Source organism: Anguilla anguilla, chromosome 14 (assembly GCF_013347855.1).
Source record: "Anguilla anguilla isolate fAngAng1 chromosome 14, fAngAng1.pri, whole genome shotgun sequence".
Lineage (NCBI taxonomy): Eukaryota > Metazoa > Chordata > Actinopteri > Anguilliformes > Anguillidae > Anguilla > Anguilla anguilla.
In genome coordinates this window covers 10827231-10846858 of record NC_049214.1, presented here as the reverse complement: position 1 = coordinate 10846858, position 19628 = coordinate 10827231, and the positions used below count along the sequence as shown (strand labels likewise).

General features: G+C 38.8%; 1 protein-coding gene and 1 long non-coding RNA gene across 2 annotated transcripts; both read right to left on the bottom strand.

The window, feature by feature from the left end:
* Positions 1 to 89: 89 nt before the first annotated feature.
* LOC118212428 (interleukin-31 receptor subunit alpha) lies at positions 90 to 6772 on the bottom strand. Its single transcript, XM_035390286.1, has 11 exons — positions 6405 to 6772; positions 5763 to 5898; positions 5480 to 5562; positions 5112 to 5322; positions 4533 to 4712; positions 4318 to 4449; positions 3627 to 3779; positions 2313 to 2456; positions 1016 to 1109; positions 674 to 755; positions 90 to 537 (listed from the first exon to the last, which is right to left on the bottom strand). The coding sequence occupies exons 1-11, from the start codon at positions 6468 to 6470 to the stop codon at positions 100 to 102; spliced, it is 1719 nt and encodes a 572-aa protein (XP_035246177.1). The 5' UTR covers positions 6471 to 6772; the 3' UTR covers positions 90 to 99.
* A 32-nt stretch (positions 6773 to 6804) lies between these two features.
* LOC118212427 lies at positions 6805 to 10586 on the bottom strand. The gene is made up of 5 exons (XR_004762218.1): positions 10458 to 10586; positions 10125 to 10169; positions 7793 to 7846; positions 7275 to 7389; positions 6805 to 7053 (listed from the first exon to the last, which is right to left on the bottom strand). It is a non-coding gene; the product is annotated as an uncharacterized LOC118212427 (long non-coding RNA).
* Positions 10587 to 19628: the final 9042 nt, after the last annotated feature.

Genomic DNA, 19628 nt, shown 5'->3' with positions numbered 1-19628 from the left:
CTGCTGGGCCTGCACCCCAGGGCCCGGTGCCTGGGGCTGAGCCATAGTCTGCTGGGCCTGCATCCCGGGGCCCGGTGCCTGGGGCTGAGCCATGGTCTGCTAGGCCTGCACCTCGGGGCCCGGTGCCTGGGGCTGAGCCGTGGTCTGCTGGGTCTGCTGGGCCTGCACCCCAGGGCCCGGTGCCTGGGGCTGAGCCATGGTCTGCTGGGCCTGCATCCCGGGGCCCGGTGCCTGGGGCTGAGCCATGGTCTGCTGGAAGAGCTCCATGGTGGTGTAATCGCTCACTGCTGCCGGCGGTGCTGCCCGCCTCTCGACGGTCTCTGTGGCAGTGGGAGAGGGTTCCCGCCGCTGGCTGGGAGACGGGCTCTCCTGGTCCGCCGCGGAGCTGGCCGGAGACGGCTCGTCCGGGTCCGGGACGCTCAGGTGGCTGGCGGGGGCCGGGAGCGTTTCGGCTATTCCCTCAATGATGAGCAGGCTGCTGGTGTCACTCTCCTCTAACGGGGCCAGCATCTCCCTGCTGAGGGGCTGCAGTACTTCCTGAGGAAACGTGTGAGTGAATTACACACCAGCTCAGTCTTGTATGTACTGTGGGATTCATAAACAGTACTTTTTTCATTTGCACTGTACTGTATTATGCTACAGACATAGTATCATTTTCTTCTATTGTACTTACCAGCTCAAAGGCAACATCTATTTTTTGGATGGCATTGCTGTTGCCTGGGTTTGGTATGTTTGGCCAGAACACTTTCTTGGCCCTGAAATCACAGGCACATGAATTAACAAACATTTCATGAAAACAGAATATGGGACAGGGCCTGACACATTGAACCACAAATTAACTTGGATTAATGCCATTTAAAGATGACTAATACGCTATTTGTGTACAAAGTATAGATGTTAAAATCATAAGAATGCCTTGATGTATATCAGCATACTGTTTTCCAGCCAATGGTCCTTCAGATCTGAATACTAGGACCAATGAGAAGCAAGTCCATTGAGGAAAGCGTTGAAGTACCTTTGACACAACAGGAAGGAGAGATTGGCCATCAATATGAGAAGCACCACTCCTCCAACAATCCCTGCTGCAGCACCCTCTACAGCCTTGTACCCTGCAGAGGTAAAGGACAATGGAATTCAGCACAGACTATTGGTTAATAATGTGGTGATATGCTCCTGAGGCTGCTAACTGATGCACTATTGGTGAATTCCTCTTTAATGCAGTGATTAGCATAGCCACCTCTCCCCCTGGAGACCCTAGGTTAAGCATTGTCAGATGCTAATTATTTCAGCATCACATAATCAATCTTGATCTCAATGCATGTTAAAGACTATGCAGCTCCCTGCATTGCAATCCTAATCGCAATTGCTTTTATCAGTTCACTGCTGCTTTCAAAGCGTTCAGCGTTCATGAATTCGATGCAGCTTTCAACACCACTTCAATCAATTTCAAATCTTAAATCTTTCACCAGGTATTTAGGAGTGGTTTGTAAACTGTGGTTATTCAGTTGAAAATCGTGGAGTGTTTTGGTGTACACCAAGGTATCTGGTGATGTATTTTAACTCAGTCTCCCTACATGACCAAGTCTTTCGTCCTGCAAAGATAACAGGTTCCTCATCATAGTTCACTTGAAACAGTTCATATGTAGTTTCTGCCACTAAGCAATTCACCTTAGGGTTTGTTGATAAAAGCTCCACCACAAGATCACTGTCTGTGGTTGTGTGGGCCATTAGTAGAGATTGAGATGGTGATTATCCAGCTAGCTAATTGCTGCACATATGACAGACCTAAGTGTCAGACTCAAGTGCACTCAATCGTTAAGTGCACAGATGTAGGCTCCGTCAGTGGGCGGGACAATTTGATTGACATATGGTGATACTGTCAAACTTCCCTTGCATTGATAAAAGTGGTGATGAAAGCAGCAGTGAACTGATAAATGCAGAATTACATTGCATCAAATTGGTTTAACTGCCAATGAATAAACAAATGTCAAGACGATTAAATGCAATGATGAAATTATTTGTAAATAATTTTATCACCGAGGGATTAGTTTAGTAGCGCTTTAACACTTCAATATTTAATTGCATTTTATTTGATGCAATAATTAATTTGATTGCAATTTAATTGATTCAGTCTTTTGTCATTTTCCTACTTCAGATCCTCATACATTTCACAGTATACACAATTGAGTATAATATTCTTGCATTCTCAACTTTAGTTGTCACGTTGGGATTCTGTTGGTGTATGTTGACTGCACTGAACTGAGTAAGAATTTTTTGCAGGGATTATTGTGCTTCCTCCCTCCCAGAATTACCGGGATTTGCGGTTTCGAAGTAGAAGGAGGCGCTCCGCGCACCCTCCCCCGCTGCAGTGAAAGCTGACAGCTGGACCTCGTAGGCAGTTTGGCTTTTCAGGTCAGACAAAGTGTAGCCATTTGCACCAGCGTCGTCTATAACCACTGTTAACACAGGAACACAAAAACACGCCCGCACACGCTCAGTTTTGTGTTCATTCCTGAGCGATTTTAGAGAATTCACTATGGTGTAATGAAGACTCAGAACAGACGTGCTTGAATGCACCTTCAGTACACCTTTAAAGACACCTGCCAATTGTCTCAGCAGTTTCATTTTGGTCCATTTGTGGATAAGCCACTACACACTTTTATGAAAATTATGAAAAGAGATCACTGCACATTGAAGAGATTATGGAAAACATACAAAGATACCACTATGTATAAGAACACATTTACACCCCAGTGAGCACATGCCTGTCTAGATGGTATATACAATCTAGACATTCAGTGAAAACCCAGCTAGATTTGGTTGAAATGTGAAAATTTTCTAGCTGGCTAGGACATAGCCAGGCTATACTCAGGTAAATCCCGAGGTAAATTAGGGCTAAATTGAGAACCCTAGTTTGCTTATGTCAAAACATCTCTCAGCCTAGATTTACACCCCTCTAGACGTCTAAATTCTGTCCATATTCAGTCGTGTGCTCACTGGGACAGAATGACATTACCAAGAACTCAAACCTTGTTTATTGTAAAGCCTTGGAAAGTTATACATGCAGTGATAACTCATACATATGTGCCTTTGTGTTTAAAATCATTGTATTCACTGATCTTACCCTACCGCTGGTCTAAAGGGAGGCAAAAGCACATTCACCATAAGCAAGCATTTCAGTCAAATCAATGATAGACAAGATAGGGGCCAATTTAAATTTAAATTCCATTTGAATTCATGAAATTATTTGAAATTAATTTTATCAGTTAAAGATTCTGAAAGCGCTGGCATTTTCAATGAATTAACTGAATTCTAATTCAATTTTAACTGACTTAAAATGGAATTAACACAAACTCTGCTGACAACAGCTGGGTTTTTTGTTGTTGTTGTGGACAGTTACAGGGCATATTCAAGAGCACCAAAATGGTTTTTTTTTGGTCATTTTTAAACAGAAATCGTTGTACTTACATTGTGCAACTCCTTACAATATGTTAACCCACCAACATACTAACAGAGCCAAAGATCTTGCCCCACAATGATCTCAAATCATCTCCTGTCAGACACCCTGCCAGTGGGCCAGTTTACACACTGGCACCCCTAGTGGCGAAACACTAGGATTGCTGTACCTGAGGAATTCTGCCCTTTGCCATTCTCCGCGTAGTATAAGTTGTAGCCTAAAATGAATCCACAGGCATCCTCCTCTGGGACAGGCTTCCATGCTAATGCTAATGAGGTGCTGCTCACCAAGCAGGTGATGTTTCCAGGGGAGCTAGCTGGAGCTGAAAGGGTTGATGGGAAATTTGTTAAAAACATGGAAGCAAACTTTCATGCCTTATCACTGTCAGCTGACACAACTTACAGTTGTCTGTTAGTCAGTCTGCCAAGCATGTAACACTAATTCAGGAAAGCAGAAAGTAGAGCAGTTTTAGCTATATTAGTTAGGCACATTTTCTTCTATGCCTTTGAGATTTGTAGATTTGTAGTTCTGCATGGAACTTTTGGTTGGTACTGCACCTGTTTTGGTGAAGAAAAGTTTTGCAGAAAAATTGATCTTATTTAAATTTGCCATGACCGGCTATACAACAAAGTGACTGTAATCAGCAAACCACAGCATTTACTCTTGAAGTAGCATAATATATCAATGAGCCAATGAAGTAAAATGATAATACACAAAAAACGAATTGCAGCAAAATGTCAGGGAAGGTCAAAAACCACAGAAACCATGTAATGATTCCTATTTGCACAACAAGCTGTCCATAAAATCAAGCCCCACCCTCTACCCTGCGTCAGTGCCATCAACCCTGTGGTCAGACTCACTTCCTTCCTTGGCGTAGGCCTCGGTCCTGCCGTTGGTGCTCTCACTGTTGTTGATACTCTTGAGATTACAGGTGTCTTTGTCAGGTCTTGTGTGTAAAAGGAACACATACCTTTTGTAGGGCTGCAGTGGGGCTAAAATATAAGATGACCAGCTGAGGTGAAATGGTAAATAAGTATTGTGTCCATGTTAGAACAGGGAGGGAGCACCTTCATACCTTTCAGAGAGATAACATCGCGGTTGCTGCTTTTTCGATGTAGTGGGTGGAATGACATCTTCTCTCCCTTCAGACCCCACTCCACAGAGTAACACCAGTAAGTTCTAGTCAAAGTGTGGTTCCAGGAAATCTCAAACGTGTTGTTGCTTCTGAAGGTGATGTTCAGATTCCCATTCAAACCTGAGGAGAAACAGAAGTTACATAACTCAAAAGATGAAAAATGAGTCCACGCTCTGATTGATTCATACATCATATTACATTCTTTGTGAATCATAATGAATTGCGATACTGTATATGTGTACACAAGGTTTCATAAAAACGCACATCGACAGTAATCAGATTCTAGAAATTGATGCGTCACATTGTTTTACACCAAGTGCCTTTGTTCAGAGAAATGCACATAGCTCAACATTTTATGTTTTTGCAGTTGGATATTTAACAATCAAGAGAAAGGTTATTTTTTAACTATGAGGGTGTGTTATAACTGCTGAACGAGCAAAATCATAGATCAGATCCATGTTATCTCATCTCCCCCCGTGATATTGCATAACATTAGGTAATGGCTGGAGATGAACTTACCCCAGTCCTGTGCATTGGTAATAGCAGGTACCACTCTGTGAGCTGAGGGTGAGGTCCCAGCACTATTAAAGGCTGAAATGTTGATGTAATAGGCCGACCCCGAGAGGATCAGACTCAACATAGGTTTGGTGACACTTAGTGTCTGACTGAACTCCCCAGATTCCTTCCCCACCTCCACTCTGTAGCCAGACACAGCCTCACTGTTTGCGAGCTGAAATACAGACAAAAAAATGACCATCCAGCTTTCACAACATGTGTTTCTTCAACTGACAGGCTCTACATACTTATGCAGCGAGTTCAAAAGAAACACTTCCGCACATTTTCATGCATACGTTTCAGTTTTTAAGTTATGCTGTTTGCATGGTCACCTTCCAGTGTGCGACTATCAATCTCTTCCCCATTTTCTGTGAAATGACATCAAATTTTTCTATAAGAGGTGTACTGGTTAGCTCTGTGGAAAAGAAAGAAATACACTACTGTAACAATAAACTTGTAACAAAACACATGCAATAACAAGCAAGGGAAAGAGCTGTGTGGTATGTATAATTTTGCAGATTAATTTTAAGAGCATTAATGGGTGGATTCCAGGGATATTTCAGTGGGCCAGGGTTAATGATAATTAAGCTTCAGTGAAGTGATAACTGAACTCACCAGGTGGAACGATGGCAACATTGCTCCAGGGGCACTGGTGGCATTTCGAGTCTTTGACACACTGCACTTTAACTTCATAAGACAGTGACGAGGTCAGATTATACACACTGCAATTCTTTTTCCCACAGGAGTCCACCTGTGGTTTGATTACATGGGAGCAGAGAACGCACAGGGAAAATATTTGGTTAAAAAATCCAGTTTGTTGATTTCAGGAGTGCAGAAGAACATTTTCCATGAAAAAAACAGATGTTTCATATCTGTCTTCAACTGTGTGTATTCATCAGCTGATAAAGGCGTAAGGTTTATGTGTTTTGTGTTATAATTGTATTGATTTACTCAATATATTCAGTGGGTGCTATCAATTTCTCCACAATCTCAACAGTTTGGATTAGCCTTAGTCTTAAAGCATCTATATAAATGGAAAATTCAGTTGAAGTTGAACATTCAGCATTTTTTATTTCTATAACTGCACCTTTAAAAGCACCCACAGGACAGAAGCAGGCATTTAAACAGTAATATGAGCTAAGTTTGAGCTGAAAGTGCTTACTTACAAACTCATTGATTGTCTTCCAAATAAAAGCATTCGTAACATGACATGTTCTCTCATCATTTGTAGCTACGTGTTTTTAATGTGCACCCTACCTCTTTCCAAGGGAGGCTGTTCAACTCTCGGTATTTAACAAGGAATTTATTTACATTTTTGTCCATCCAAAAGACCTGTATCACCAATTGTCTTGAGTTTCGTTTAAAGGTAATCCGTCCTGGGGGCCCACATCGTACTGAAATGTTTAAGAAATATCATGTGCTATTCAGCATGCTAGGAAATAAACCCAAATTGTGGTATCAGCCATTAACTAATATCCCAGGTTATTCAAAATCATAATGATAACTGATACACTTGTTTGAAAAGAATAATGTGTTACATCTGTTAGTTGCTTAACAGATGCTCTTCTCCAGAGTGAATAACATGACTTACATCTTTTAAATACCCCCTTATACTTTCCGTTTACTACACAGGGAGTTTTCCTTGTCAAAGCGGCTTTGAGACAATGCCCTCGTATAGTGTCAAAAGCACCATACAAATAAAATTGAATTTAATTGAATAAGCATGTTTTTAATAAGTAACATACCCAGATATTTTGGTATTCCATTGAAAATTGCCATCGTGCAATTCGTCTCATCACTGCTAGCATCGACAACGTATGCAGTCATTTCATGATCTGTGTATGGCTGGAACAGATGTGTCGTCTTGGATATATATTTATACCCTTCGCAGAAATCTCTGTCTTTCCTGGTCGAACGCGGAACCATAGATAGTTAATAAATCACTTCCATTATTTGTTGAAATTTGAATTAGAAACATTAACACCTGGATTGACCTACACCTAGTGTTTTAAGCATCTAAAAATGTATAATAAATATATTTGCCTCTAGTTCACACACAGCAGTTTATATCACGGCACTGGACATTAAAATGATGATGAAAGACCAGTGAATAGTTCTGACACTTACTGTTCTATGACGAGACTGTAGGTTGTTTTATTTGAGGACCGTTGTCCCGGTTTCCACACACACCGTGTCATTTTCTCTGGTCCCCGTTGATAACAATCTAAATCATGAACACCTTCTGCAAGACAGACACGTCTATTTGTAAAGGATGCAACATAACGACAAGCTAAACTTAAAATGTAATATTTGGAAAATGTTCTTTCATGAAACGTTAATACATAAAGTGCCTTTATAAGGTGTTGATATCACATTTTTAAACACTATTGATTTCACTACTGACCCAAGCGGTCAATAATAATGTTCTAATCTTGATCTTTTTTTATTTTTATTTTTATTACTATTTTGTCACCCCATTTTGAAAAAGGCCAATTGTTTCCATGGTCTGTAGTCCACCTGGCACAGACAGCCAAGCCCACTATCAACCAGGAGGAGTCAGTCTCGCATGAAGGCACAGAGTGAAACCTGACCACCTGAAACCCTCCCTCCTGGACAACACTATGGGCGAAGTAGTCAAACCTCACCTGGGGTTAAGTGACAGTGGTCATAATTAAAACTCTGGAGGCAGCTGCTTATTACTGAAAGGAGAAAATAGGGCTTCAGTATATATCTGCATGGTCATGGACAGTTTGGATGCATGGACACATTTTTATGCCAGTAATCTTGTAGAAAGAAAGCCGTTGCTAAATGTTCTTGAAATTGGGGAACCATGTGATGAATCCCTTCTTATATAGAAACATGATATAACTACTTTAAAACAACATTAAAAACAAATTGTGTTAGCTTCTGGCAATGAATTACAATTATGTTTTCATCATCCTAACCTTTTACCCAACAATTGCTGAAATCCCCAGATCACAATTCTGTCCTGTAGCATGCCAAGGAATTCATCACATGACCTTAAGGTGTACATAACAGTAAGGTATTGCAGTGCATTATTAGTGAAGTTCTACTGTTTATGAGGTAAGACCTATAGTGAAAATACATAAAGTCAGAGATACTCCAGGGCTCAAATTATTATTAATATTATTATTATTTAGATGCTGAATCATAGAAATGAAACAAAATGAGCAGCCTTAATACATTTCTCATTAGCTTACACTGGATCTTAATAGTGTCCTAAATAATGTTAATTAACAATAATGTATTGGTTCATTTTTTGTCTTTTGATCGGGTCTTCCAGAGATGTTGCACACAGATAGCGGTACAGTATGTGCTGATAATGGAATAAACTGCCTTTTCATTTGTAAACTGTATGCTGTTGTACACCATGTACAGTGCCTTGAAAAATAATTCAGCCCCCAAAACTATTTTCACACTTTACTGTCTCAGATGCTAAATTTCAAATATATTAAAGTAGGATTTTTTCCAGCTGATCTACAAATTTGATTGGGAATTTTTATTTGTGAATTACTCTTTTTCACTGTGCAGCCAAAAAGAAAGAAAATTGCAAACCATTAAAAAAAAAAAAATTCTAAGACTGAAATGTCAACAGTTCATAAGCATTCATCCCGCTTGTTTAGTACTTGAACCACCTCTCTCAGCTATTACAGCCAGTAGTCTTTTTGGATTACTTTCAATGACTTTTCCCACAACATGATGGTGGAATTCCTCCTTGCAAAATTGCTCAAGCTGTGTCAGGTTAGCTGGGGAATGGGGGTAGACAGCAATTTTGAGTCTTGCCACAGGGGTTAAGATCAGTACTCTGCCTGGCCCACTTAAGGACATCAGTCTTGCTTAGTGTTGCTCTGGCAGTGCGCTTTGTCTTGTTGCCCTGCTGAAAGATGAACTTCCTCCCCACTTCAACTTTTGTGTGGGAGCGGAGGGGTTTTTATCTAAGATCTCTCTGGATTGTGCACCGTTCCTCTTCCCATGAACCCTGACCAGACTGCCAGTCGTTGGCACTGAAACGCCACCCCCATAACATAATGCTACAGCACCACCACCTCACTGTACAGTGGGGATGGTGTTACCTGGCTCATGTGTAGTGTTAAACCGCTTGGTGTTTAAGCCAAAATATTCCACTCTCATCAGATCACAAGACTATCTGCCAAATCTTCCAAGCGATGTTTTGATAATTCTTTATAGGCAAGGATCAATTTTTTTTGTTTGTTTTTGTTTTTTCAGCCACGGTTTCTTCCTGGACACTCTTTCATAAAGGCCGTTTCTGCGCAATGCTGCAGAGATTGTTGATCCATGAACATTATCTTCAAACATAGCAACTCTGCAAAAGTGACAGATGTCTCAATAGCCTCTCTAGCCAAGGCCATTCTTGTTTGGCAACAAAGGGGGGGGGGGGGGGGGGGTGGTGGCCTGACCTTGTGGATGGCAGTGTGGCTGTAGTTTCATAATTTTTTGCCACTTCTGCATGATGGACTGCACTGAGCTCAGTTACGTTTAATGCCTACGTTTAAGTTATGTTCAGTGCCTTTGAAATGTCTTGTGCCCTTCCCCAGATCTGTGGTTATCTATAAATTATATATCCCTGATGATCAAATTGGATTAGTTGGGAAGATAATACCTTTACTCCAGAGCAAACCGAGCCTTATAATTAAAAAGGGTATGAATGCTTTTTAAATCTCACTTTCGGGTTTTCATTTTTAGTAAATTGTTGAAAGGCTTTGTACATGATGTACAATGTTTTGCAGATCAGCTGAAAAAAATCCTACTTCAATGTATTTGAAATATAGTATCTGAGACTATAGAATGTGAAAAAAGTTTGGGTGCTGAAAACATTTTCAAGACTCTTGAACTATACATAACATTTAATACTGGGCTATTACTATTATTAGTTCAATTCTACAAAATATTTGAGTGCAAAGAGCTTTTTTAAGTAATTGAAAAAACTTTGATTACCTGAAGAGTTCTCAGGATGGCTCCAACAATTGCCAGAGAGAGCGCCTAAAAAGAGAAACAGGGATTGTGGGAATTATTTCTCAATGTGAGAATGGTTAAATAAATAAATAAATAATGGTTAGCCATGGTTTCTAAAAAGAACATGACCCAATCCAGTTAAACAGATGAAGCGAGGCCACTGCAATTACCCTGGGAAAAAAGCGCATGCTGCGAACGCTGTCAAGATCACTATCGAGAATAATGAGCGTAAATAAATAAATAAATGAACCGCGATGATTGGCATAACGTTACTTTCATTCTTCAGTAAACGAAATGCAATCTTCATAAACCTACCGATGATAAACAGAGCAACGCGAGCCAATTGCCACATTATTTTATTCTGCCTTCATCGAGCCAAAGTCGCAACTGCGCGAGCCATAGTTGTCTTGCACGGGCACCTTCTGGAAAGAGTTTGAACTGGAAAGTGCGTCTTGAACTGTGTTCCGCGCTCTACATGTAGTAAATTAGCATACTGAGAGCTGCGAGGAAAACGTGGGCTTTCGTTCACTAGTTAGATGACTTGGGTTACACTCGTCATGTCCTTCCCCAATCCCTTCCCCCATCACATATGTACAAATGCATCACACGTATACAAGAATGCATCTACTAAATACTCCTGCCAGTGTGCATGTCCTTCAAAAAACAAGTACACACCACACACACATACACACACAATTTAGTTGTCAATCACTCACTCACTGAAATTCTCATACAGTCACAGATGTGTGCTTAGACAAAAAACATTCTTCCTGGTGTACAATACATGTTTACGAACAGGATATACATCGTAGCCAGAGAAACAAAGTTTCACTTCTCTTATCTAAAAATAGTTGATTATATGCGCTGCAATTTCTATGTATTTTTACCCTGAAAGTTTAAGTATGAAGGCAATATAAGTTCCTGTTAATTCACAGATAGTCATCCATTTTCTCTAAAGCTCTTAAAAGCTTTTGATTATAATCTGAAACGATACCAATATTCTGTGGTGCTTAAACTGGTGCATAATTTGATGTGCTCAGAAAAACACAAACATGAAAAATTGCACATTTATTCCCAGCACTTAATTGTTAAAAGGGGAAAAACGTGTACGGAAACCTTCTCTGTGAGTTGCTGGCTATTTCAGGCCTAAATTGCTCTTGAAGTACTGCCGCATTTTCTAGAAATTACAAAAGAATCTAGAGAGCTGACACATTTCAGAACATGTATATATGTTTGCATGTTCACTTTCAGGCCAACCTGTCTGTTTTCTGTGCTTTCAAGGAAGTCATTGCTCAGAATGAAATTCTCTTTCCAATTCAAGTTCAAATGATCTGAAAAGTTAACATTTTTAAAGATTATTATACTGGCTTGTCTTTATGTTGAATTTACACTGTTCTAAAGCATTTACAAGATTAGAAAGTGTACCTATTTGAACTACAATTTTAGGAAACCATGAATAATCTTCTGGCCAGCAGCCAACAGATTCCATGTCAAATCATTGCAGTATTCATTTTGAAACCTTCCCACGGAAGAAAAAATAGGTTAAATACCCACTGCTCATTGATGACTGCATTATAAAATTACACATAATGTTAAAGTGAGCGCTGGAAGCTTTGGTTAAAAAGTAAACTAGCGCAGTTACAAAGACGAGTTGTGCCAGCAAGTCTGGCTCATAACAATACAACAGGCATTAAAAGGTGTGAAGGCTACTATGCGAATACCAAAAAAAAAACACAATGGCACTTTCATTGCTCTCCTGTAAAGTATGTCATAGGGATGACATTATCATTTTTACTGAAACATTTACATTAATGGCCACCATTATGTATATATTGAGCAAATTAATTTGACCGTGATCGATTGACTGCCATTTCCTTTGTCGCTTAAGCTTTGTGTGACGAGGAACGGATGTTTCAGCTGGGCCAGCTGATATGCACTGTGGTTTACTGTAGTATGTATATATTCCTCTGGGGTAGAGTGGCCTCATACAGAGGAGCTGTAGACAGGAAGAGCTATTTTCACACCTCACTGACTGCAATGAGAGCAAAGAGGCCCTTTGCAGTTAAAGTGTAAAACAATAAAATCTTTATTCTCCTAATTCACTCCTATGAAGTGTTAAAAATGAAGACTATGTAAGCCTCCAAATACAGGTTTTAAAATGCAACAAATATTTATGAATTGTTATTATTAAAAGACCAGTGGTTGCAGTATTTATTGTAACCGTTGATTTCAGTATGTTTGTACGGTACTGTATGTTTTGGTGTATCTGTGTCTGTTTGCAAAATTCTTGTTTGTTTTTGTTGGCTGTCTAACTACATAATTCCATTTCTGTATATTTAAATGTAAAGATGAGCATCTGAGATAAGAAATACATTTTTATTTGTCATTGTTTTAAAACACTTTCCAGGAATTCTGTGACAGCAACATTGTGTCTCCAAATTCCGAATTCTGAACTCATAGGGTTCAGAGGTTCAGAGGATTTGAGGTCATGTCCTATGTGGAAACCTCATCATGATTTATATTGCATGACCAGGCATACAAATAGTTCTCATAGGTTTTGGGGCAATCAGTTAAAGATTTGTATAATCTGAATTCATTCATGATTGTGACAAAATATTTTTTCTCCTAATCTGCAATGTCATTCGCAGATTAAATCACATTTTTTTCAATAATTGAAAAAGACCAACAAATATGAGCACACAATTCAATACACATGGCTTGCATACACATGCCTTTTTGGCAACTTGTATTGGTCCTAATATTGTAGCTTGTTCTTCTGCCTAGTTGGCTTGGCAGAGGTTAGGTCAGAATAATGTTCACTGTGTGAACTAAACTGTGTTTTTGGCTAGAAATAGCTGTACAAAATAAATACTGTATCTTATTGAACCTGTGTTTTGTAGTTGTCCATGACCATGAAATGCACTTTTGTATGTTGCTTTGGATAAAAGCATCTGCCAAATAAATGTAATATAATGTAATGTAATGCATATATGAATGAACAGAATTAATCTTGATAAGTAGCTCTCTGCTTCCAAAAAGGTTTTTGCTACATGTTTTGCAGTCAAGACTTTCTGTGATTCAAAATAATTTTTCTTGTGTCTCTGAGTAGAGATTCTGATGGAGATAAGATTCTGAGAAGAACAGTCATGTTCTTTTGATACCTTCCTGTGTGGGGTACACTCTATTCTCTTTGGAAACATGTTCACTGAAAATAACAGGTTTCTACTTGCATAGGTGTTATATTATAACGTGTATTATAAGTCAAAATGGCTTATTTTTTTTATCACTGACTCATCAACGAGCTATTGCTGAAACCGTCACAGAGTTACAAAATGTTGAAAGTCAACAAAACATGCAAACTGTCAGAGTGCTGGGAACCCAGAAGACCACACATAATTTATTATTGACCAAAGTGTTACTGTTCTAAGCAGTGCAGAATTTCCCCACCCAGGCTGACGTTAACTCCGCAGTTATCTTTTGTGATCTGCAACATGGACTTCTTCTACGTGGGTTCTTACGGAACTGACAAAATAAGACTTGTAATATATTCTGTGTACGCGTGTTTTATATGAAGTTGTTTGAAGCCAATCTTTTGATGCGTTTGCCTGTTCCGACTGTGGAATCCACAAAGCCAGTGTGTTAATGTACGTGCCACTGCTTCAAACATAATTTCCCTATGGGGAGACAAAAACAACAACGCCTGTGTTTCAAAACCTGAAAAGACAGTCCGACACACTAGTTCTGTACATTTTAAGGTCCGTACATTCTGTGCATGCTTTCCAATATCCACTTCTGGACACCTGTTTCAGGCTTATTCAGTTGATTATGCATGTGAATCTTTATACAGAAGTCAATGAATCATCTGGAAAAGTGTCAGTATTTCTTGTATTTTCTTTAATCCCTGCTTGTACATTCAATGGCATCATGAAAATATTCACGGTGTGATGCATGCTCATATTGTCTTGTTAAATCTCATTTTTACAATACGCCAAAGAATCTTTTGAGATCAGAACTGAACATTTGAACGTTTGCTCAATGTTTCACAATGGGAAGAAAATTTAAGATGAGTAATTTAATGCATAACTAATTGTCTCCATGATCGATTCTGGTAACTTACTGGATTTCCATATTGTTTCTCTTTGAAATGAGGGATCAAATATTAAAGGCCTTAAAGATCTTTGTTTATATTCATATGTAGAGTTTTATGGGAGACAGCTGCAAATGTGAGGGTCTGCAAACAGACATCCTATAAAATTAAGAGCCACCCATTTCTCCAAAGCTGACTAGTATTTCCCTCTAGTGGAGAAACATATATTGCAGGTGTCTATGCTTATTTGGTGATTGAAAAAGTACAGGTAGTCAGCAAAAAGGAAATTACACTATTTCAACAGCGAAAGGGTACGATGTTTCTGTGATGGCATGGGTAAAGTTCCTGGCAGGGTTTGGGTACAACCATTACAGTGATTTAGGTATTGATTAGGGATCCAAGCAACTATTTTTGTTATTTTAATGCTTCTTTATGTACTATTTTTTCTTTTTAATAATTGCTATTACTTCGAAATTATACCATAAGAAAATAAATGGCTAGTACTTTAGAAATAGCAAGCTAAATGAATATGCCACAATTTAGACACATGATGGCGTTAAACAACCAAATTAATTTATGAACTTTTAGCAACAACGGTTAGCCCCTGCATCCTCCTTGAAATGTGGTACACGCGTTTTTCTCACAAAGAGCAAATTTGCTTCAAGGATTCATAATCTCCATGTTTTTACTTAAAACTATTCTTATCCGGACCCATGCATGATATTGACATGAATTGTGATGTATCCAACATTCCCCATAGACTCTCGCTAAATTGCAAATAAGTCCAACATCAACAAATATTATTTTATCGTCTATAGTGAAAATACTGATCATTTAAATTGGAATAAATCTGTTTTGTTGATATATATATATATATTTATATTCGTAGCTAATGCTTTGGCACCTGTTCCTGAAACAATATTCAGCTCTCAGACTTCAGCTCTTCAGAACTCTGAGGTTTGACCTGTGGCATACAATGTAAACCCACTGTGCCAGTAACTCAGAGGTACAGTAAAGGCAAAAATTGTAGCAATTATCAAATCTGCCATGCAGCCATTAAAACTTGTGAGTTATGGATATGAGTTGTGAGTCATGTATAAATAGTTAAACAAGTAAGCTTGTAATGCCTCTATCTGTGTCGTTTATTTTCAGTGCTGTTTGTAAACTTAGAATCTATTCCTCAACCATTATTATCTCTCTGGATTCCTTGGCTTATTTAGTAAATCACCCTGTTGTGTGACAAGCAACAGAAAGCTGCTGTGCCAGTAATCACATGGTTGTGGTCTGGGTTCTAGACATGGTACACTGTGTCAAGTCAAAGTGTGAACATGATCAGATAACATCATAGTCTACAATTTAAAGCATGAACGTACAGTTTATTAATTGGGACTACAGCAGTGACGGATGGCATCTCAGGAATCGCTGAAATGCATATATACTGACTTTGCTTTTCTTTATGAAGAATGTTCATGGAATTAGATTTCATTCATTGCCCTGATTTGTTTGAAAAATGTCCTATGCGGTTTACATTATGTCCTCAAACTTATTTTAACACAATCTGCTAATTGCTCTGCACTGAACTCAAATTTCCTCAAATGGCCCAGTTTCAGTGACCAAGTGTCCATATTTCAGAAATGAAGACCCTACTGACTTCACTTACCAGTCTTTCATTGACTGAAAGTTATGATAAAGTAGTAACAATATAGGTTATTAATAGATACATTATGTAAAATGTTGCTCTAACACATGGAATGCTCTTGCCAATAAATGATTAGTGCTAATCTCAAAGACTTCTATCTACTTTCTATCTAATAACAGGCAATTGTAATCATGCTCAGCTCAATAAATTTTAACCCAGTCAAAATAACTGTTGATTTTACTGCTGAAGCCTGTGGTGGACTTCAGACCTTCTTTAGCCAATGAATTTCAGATAAACAGGCCTGTGATTCTTTACTCAGAGTTCCAGTGGCTATTCATTACATTCAACTCTGCTTTTATGCATTTTCCCCTAAGGGTCTCTGTTATTCAGCCCTTTTTTCTCATTTGGTCTAACATGGCACATAAAAAATGAAGAAAAAAAAATGCAGACTGATTTTATATGAGTCATAACTCTGACTGCTCTGTAATTAGACTGTTGAATTTATTTGGATCCAGTAGCAAATCTGCCTAAAAATGAAAAAACTTTATAAGGGCCAAGTTTCCATGGCATATTCTGCAACAGAAGCAAAGCAAATCCATGTGCAAATTCCTTGAGAATACATTGTGGCACAGTGAGATTCTAAATATGACTAAGGAAAAAATCTTTAGAGTATCAGATAATTAATAGAAGATAAATATTGGCGAGGCACAGTTCTAAACAATAGTGATTGGTGATGCATTGGTGAACACTCTATTCTGTGGCTTTCATTGTGTTTAATATTTCTGCAGATAGAATCAGAATGCACCTTTGCTACACTCATTGCTGAAAGATCCATCAAATGTCTTAATTTACTTCCTTTAGTGCAAAATGTGAATGAACACCAAAGGAAATGCTAATGTATTAAATCTTTGAAAATGCTTTTTATAGTTATTCTTCTGAGTTTACCAATTAATTTTGGAGAAGAGCATGTGGTTGTTTGTGCTCTCCTGAATCAACAACAAAGGCTGTGATGAATCTTGAAACGTGAGCATAATTGGGCATTCCAAATTAGAGACAAAAGGAGGAAAGTGCTATAGAACTGCAATGCAATATAAGCTGTTTTGGTGTTGGCTAGCCATTCTGTGGTGCACAGCGGCTGACCTTGGGACAGGCGTAGCATGTCAGTATCTTAAGCACTTACTGCATAATGACAATAAAAATGACCCCACAATGAACAAATACTAAGCTAATCATAATATGCATAATGCATTTTAGTCAAGACATATGACAAATGGACAAATGAAACATCACATGGACAGAGGAGGTGTATAACTGATGTGGTACTGATACAGGTTGTTGGCGGCAATGTATTATAATGGATAAGGAACTGTGCGTGTAACCTAAATGTTGCAGATTTGATTCCCGGTTCATTTGTATCCACACGCAGGCTACTTAATTTGAATTTCTTCAGTATATATCTAGCTGTAAAAATGGACTAGTATGTTAAAAATGCAAAAGTTGCGCAAGTTGCTCTGGAAGATAGTGTCTGTTAAAATGCCTGTAATATACTGTAATGTAATGTACATGCAAGTTCACCCCTGCGTGTGTCATGAAAGAGCCATCCATGCACTGTGCCTTCTGAATGAGCCCCAGATCTCACGACTACAATGATAATGTCCTGAAACAAGTGTGTGTGTTGCTGGCAGCCGAGCAGAGGATACTGAACTGGGTGACAGTAAAAGGCTAACAGAAAGCAAACACATGGGGAATCGATGGGAGGCCGCGCGAGGCTTACGCGGGGGTGAAGGGCCAGCTGGAGCCTCATGTTTACGCACAGAAAAAAAAAAACAGGAGCCAGGCCAACTCAGTCAGACAGTCAGAGATTTACTCATATTGCTTTCTTTGCAAAGATCATGTATCTCATCATGCGATGAGAAATAAATGATGGAACGAATCTGATGCTTAAAGTTGATTGGTTAGCATTATGAGGCTGCCCGGCTGCATTTTCAAATTATTTGATTTGTGATTTGTGCAGATGGGTCACACCATATTAAAGACACAAAGCCAGTGATTCATACATAGGATAAATATATAGGAAGGGAAAGCAAAGCTCTAATATAGATATTTCCACAAGCAAACAAATAGTTATGAACAGCACAAAATTTCACAAGAAATACTAGCTTCTCATGTGAAGCCATGAAATGTCCTCAGACCTATGGTTGTGTAAACTGATCTGAGCCATCATTGGAGCTGAAAGGAGCTTCATCAATGCCAAGCTACTTACCTGGAGGGTTTGTGAGAATGGGAGTGGGAGGTGTGCATATTTTGTCACAGGAAATATTGGACAGTTTGTCCTCAAAGGTGGTTTTACAGCCTCCATGCTGCACCAAATGAACTTAAGTGGGGCTCATTAAACATCTGAAGATTTGAAGCCCGGATTGCCTTCCAGCATATTACCTCCTCTTTTGGGATTTTACTAAACTCAATAACAAGCTACAACTCCCCCCCCCCCCCCCCCCAATTTCATGCTGTGCTAACATTTTAAAATCTGAGTTTTAAAATGACCGTGCAGTCAGTCTTGCTCAGATTATTATTCAGCTAAGGATGACATGGTCAAGACAGTAATAATGCTGTTTATTTGGTTAATGTCACCATTATCAGTGTCGGTCAGCCTTTGAGGAGCCTGGGTTACTGTGGAAATCATTCCCTCTGTGCAGGATTCCATGTCTCTTGTATAATCACCATGCTACACACATTACCCACTTTTTCCCCAAAAATAAAACAAACATAAATCCAAATGGGATACATTTGCCAGCCATTAAATAATGAGTCCATTAACCAATGGACAACGGGGGAAAAAAAAAACAAAAACAAAAAAACAAAAACATATTATACTTTATTATAGGTACATTACGGTTTCATTTTAATGTTTATATTTTTAATATATTACAATGTATATTCAATATTTATGTTTATTAATACATTCAAATTTAATATTTATCACAGTGAGAACACTTACGCATGACACCATGAATATAATTTTCTTGGTCAGATAAGAATGAGGTGGGGCTGAAAAATCCTATTAATATTTTAACAGACCTGGAACTCTTCTTTATCAGAGATTGTATTGTGACCTAGCCCTCTAAGCACTCGCATCAATTCTCTTGCAATACAGAATTACAAGCAGTACATAACATACACAGTGGACATACAACCTTGCGCTTTGACTTAATCTTGCTAAATATGTTCCTTTAGTTTAGCTTTACATTGTGACAGAGTGATGAAACTGCCAGTTAAGTTCTTATGTTTCCAAGTATTCGCCAATATTTGAAATTCCTTGAGCTGTTGGTGGCTTTTAGCACAATTCTCACTTCCTCAAATCTTGGATTTGTAAGTAGCCTATGTATACACATAATCACTTTGATTCCAGTCTATCCCCTGTCAGAAAAAAAGGAATTGTTGAAATGTTAATTTAAAGGTATGCTACAATAAATAGCCTACTGCAGTCCTACAGCTACTGCATACTACTGCATAAATGGTATGCACGTATTGTACGTCGCTTTGGATAAAAATATCTGCCAAATAAATGTAATAATTTGTAACAGTCCACACTACATTACCCTGCCACTTCTTTCTTCTCTTTTGCCTTGAGGGGGCAACAGGAAGTGTTATGTTATGCATAGGGAAGATGAACACCAGACCACGAAGTTCTTGCGTTATTTTTTTATTAACCGCCAACCATTTCAAAGGAGAGACAACCACTAGCACACCGCAGGATAAT